The following is a 3,414-nucleotide window of genomic DNA, read 5'->3' as shown; positions in this document are numbered from 1 at the left end:
TACCACCTTCCATCTTCCTCTTGTAGCTTTAGTATGGCAAAAAAATGTAATATCTAGAACAGTGATTACATAGGTTAGTAACCTTATCTGTGATATTGTCTGTTATAGCTATGTATTCATGGAGTTCTGTCACGGGATATATTTTAAATAATTTTCATAGAGTACTGTAGAGCATAAAATGAGGGTAAGGATTTTTGAGCAAATAGAAAGTTTCTTTTGTACATACTTATTATTATTGAAAATTCTGTGGGATTTCACATTTAGCTGAATAATGTTAATATTTATTTCAAATGTAAAAATGCAAAAGAGCGATGTTTACTTCTCATGCCATGTCTTCAAAGCAGTTCTGATTTTCTGCTTTTCGTGTATTACAGCCCCTGGCACTTGTTGCATGGGGATGCAGCCTTGAGATGGCAATTGTGAATGATGAGGAGGTCAAGACATTCATCAAAGAGCATGCTCTTCATGGGCCTGAAGGACACTATGCCAAGGATGGAGGATACAAGGAAGGCCTCCTCAGGAAGGCTGAGTATCCTCCCGGGGCACAGGAAAAGGACTCTAACATTTGCCCTTAAGGATCAAGAATCTGCCATTCCAGTTTTGAAGTTCTGATAATAAAGAAGTTTGTATGTTTTAACATTTACAGATTAATTATGATTTTTACCTGCTGTCTGATAAGTGATTAGTTATATTTACAGTATTCAGCATATGAAAGATGTGATCATATGTTGTGTATCACAAAGTCTGGGGATGTATAATGATCTTTATGAATGGATTTAATATTTTTGTGTATAATTTAATACTTTGAAGCTTGAATATGAATAGTTTTTTCATAAGTAGAAAGTGTTTAAAAGTTGTGAAATATTGCATGAAGAGAAGCTTATCAAAGAACCTATATATTTTCTTTGTAAGCCTAAATATGCTTTTAAAAAGATATTGAAATATGAGTAAGTAAATGATGTTCAGAATAACTTTAAATTATGTGCTGCATTATTCTTTGCTATTTATCTTTACTACTTGTCAAGTAAATTTACAGTCAGGAAAGTTGAAATGCCTAGTTATGGGTTTTAACCAAAGAATTTTCATTTCAAGATAAGTGAAATATCCATGCAGAAGTTCTAGGTAGAATTTCATAAAAGGGGAATCTTGCATCAGTGTATGCAACTCTTTGGAAAACAGAAATGTATACCATTGGATACTTTATTAGTGTGATATTTGTAACTGCAGAGCTTTTGAATAATGTGAGATTACCAGATACTTTAGCCATTTGGCTGATTTACTTCTAATTCCTTACTTTCAGTTGCACTGGTTCCTTCCATCCTTGAATATGGTACACTTACTGTTTGCAGACTGTTCCTGAAAACAGTGACTCATCTGTGCAGTTTTTATATTGATCATATGTATTGATGTCTAGATGACCTTGAGTCTGTGCAGTGGAAAAGTATATTTTCGGTTTTCATTAAGGTAGACATAGCTTTATCATTGTAAAAAAAATGTATCCTAATTGTCTCAACATTTTCTAAAAGCTTTGCATGCATGGAACTCAAAGCAAAAGAGCAAGGAAAAAGTTGCCGTGAAACTACTAATATAGTGCAGCTTTTACATAATTTATCTGTTTAGGTTAGTGGAAGAGAAAAATCTAAATAATCTAGTTGGGAGTTTTCTAGCAGTAAATGCTAGTTGACTTTGACTGTAAGAAAATTTAGGAATTCAGATTTTAGCATCACCAGTATATGATCTGTTTTTCTCATTTGGATTTGATATTTTAAACTATAGAATGATAAATGTATCTTTAATAATTAACTTAAAATGTTCTATAATTGTATTTTGTTTGGTAACAAACAGTAAGTGATTTCCAGAGATAAGTTAATGAGACCGTTAATATTTGGTAGGTAATTTTTTCCATTATATTTTGTGCAGTTGCTTTTAGGTGGTTAAAGCTGGTGTTGTACCCAAGGGGAACATAATGTGCTTTAATTGTTTATAAATGGTTATTAGTCATCTTTTAATGAGGATATAAAATCTCAATAAATTTTTACCTTAGTTGCTATTGCATATGGGAAAGTAGATGATAAGGTACCCTGTAATTTCTTCCAATGTGTTGAAGGGTTTGGCATAATGGTCAAGGACAGAAATCCATTAATAGTATGTTGGGTGAAGGTGAGCAACAAGGTTGTAAGAGATTGGGTGCAATGGGTTAGGGTCACGGTGTGGGGTGTGAGGGGTTAATGGGCTGATGTCCATAGGGTGGAAGAGCAAAGGTAGTTCTTATTCATGCTTGTGTATGGCAATTGAATATAAGTGTTATACTGTATATTCATGATGTGTTTATTTATAGTAAAATTAAAGTATTGGTACTTGAAATATCTGAATATAGCATATAATTTGAGCTAATTTTAAAGGAAACTGATCTGTGTGCATGATTTTTTAAAAGGGGGGTAAACAAAATCTTCATTTAAATCTATTCATTTTTATTGTCAAGCCAATAAACGGGATTAACAGGATTTAATAAATAGCAGCAGCTGGTGAAACCTGCTTTTTATCCTCTCTTATGCATGACAATGAGAGGAAATCTAGAATAAGGGACATTTGCATCATGTTTAAGTGGTAGTTTCATAGATGAATTTTGCAAATGAAAAAACATTCATAAACATTTTGTGATAAACAGTAGACTAAAAGCTTTTGTAATGTAGTTTGATCACTGTACATTGGTAGTGGTTCAAATGGTGTGTTGTAAAAGACTATCAATATTTGTAATCACTTGCCAAAAAGGATGAAAGGCTGTAGCAGATCCTATATTGTATTTTTGAGTCATTGCTATCCGTCAGTTGAACTGACTATTAAGGATATTAGTTTCTGAGGAGAGGAAAATTTGAAATCCAGTATGGATGGTGTGTGAGTGTGTGTATGTGCAAGCATGTGCGTGTGTGTGCGAGCATGTGCATGTGTATGTGAGCATGTGCGTGCACACACACACACACACACACACACACACACACACACACACACACACACACACACACACACACACACACACACACACACACACACACACACACTTTCTCTCTCTTTTCTTTCTTTCTTTTTCAAAATATTATTTATTAGGTATCAGTTTCTCTCTCTCTCTCTCTCTCTCTCTCTCTCTCTCTCTCTCTCTCTCTCTCTCTCTCTCTCTCTCTCTCTCTCTCTCTCTCTCTCTCTCTCTCTCTCTCTCTCTCTCCCTCTCTCTCTCTCTCTCTCTTTTCTTTCTGTTGCAAGGGATTGTTTAGTAGTTATCAGTTTTACAAATAAAAAATGCACCAGATGATAACACTGATAAAGTTTAGAAAAGGAAAAGGTTTAACAAAATATTTATAAAAAAATTAATCATATGAAGTATGTAGGTATGAATACTTTACTAAATTGTTAATTTAT

At 33.6% G+C, this 3,414-nt stretch overlaps 1 protein-coding gene across 2 annotated transcripts in view; it reads left to right on the top strand.

Annotated features, from left to right (window-relative positions):
- Positions 1 to 645, top strand: part of LOC125025760 — a 21,554-nt gene extending 20,909 nt beyond the window's left edge. For both annotated transcript variants that reach the window (XM_047613953.1, XM_047613952.1), the window contains exon 7: positions 375 to 645. In XM_047613953.1, the coding sequence (XP_047469909.1) occupies positions 375 to 575 (201 nt within the window). In that variant the 3' untranslated portion in view covers positions 576 to 645. The remainder of the gene's footprint in view (positions 1 to 374) is intronic.
- The last annotated feature ends 2,769 nt before the right edge of the window (positions 646 to 3,414 follow it).

This window comes from Penaeus chinensis, chromosome 5 (assembly GCF_019202785.1).
Source record: "Penaeus chinensis breed Huanghai No. 1 chromosome 5, ASM1920278v2, whole genome shotgun sequence".
Classification (NCBI taxonomy): domain Eukaryota; kingdom Metazoa; phylum Arthropoda; class Malacostraca; order Decapoda; family Penaeidae; genus Penaeus; species Penaeus chinensis.
The sequence above is the reverse complement of the archived record's forward strand: the minus strand, read 5'-3'. Positions and strand labels throughout refer to the sequence as shown.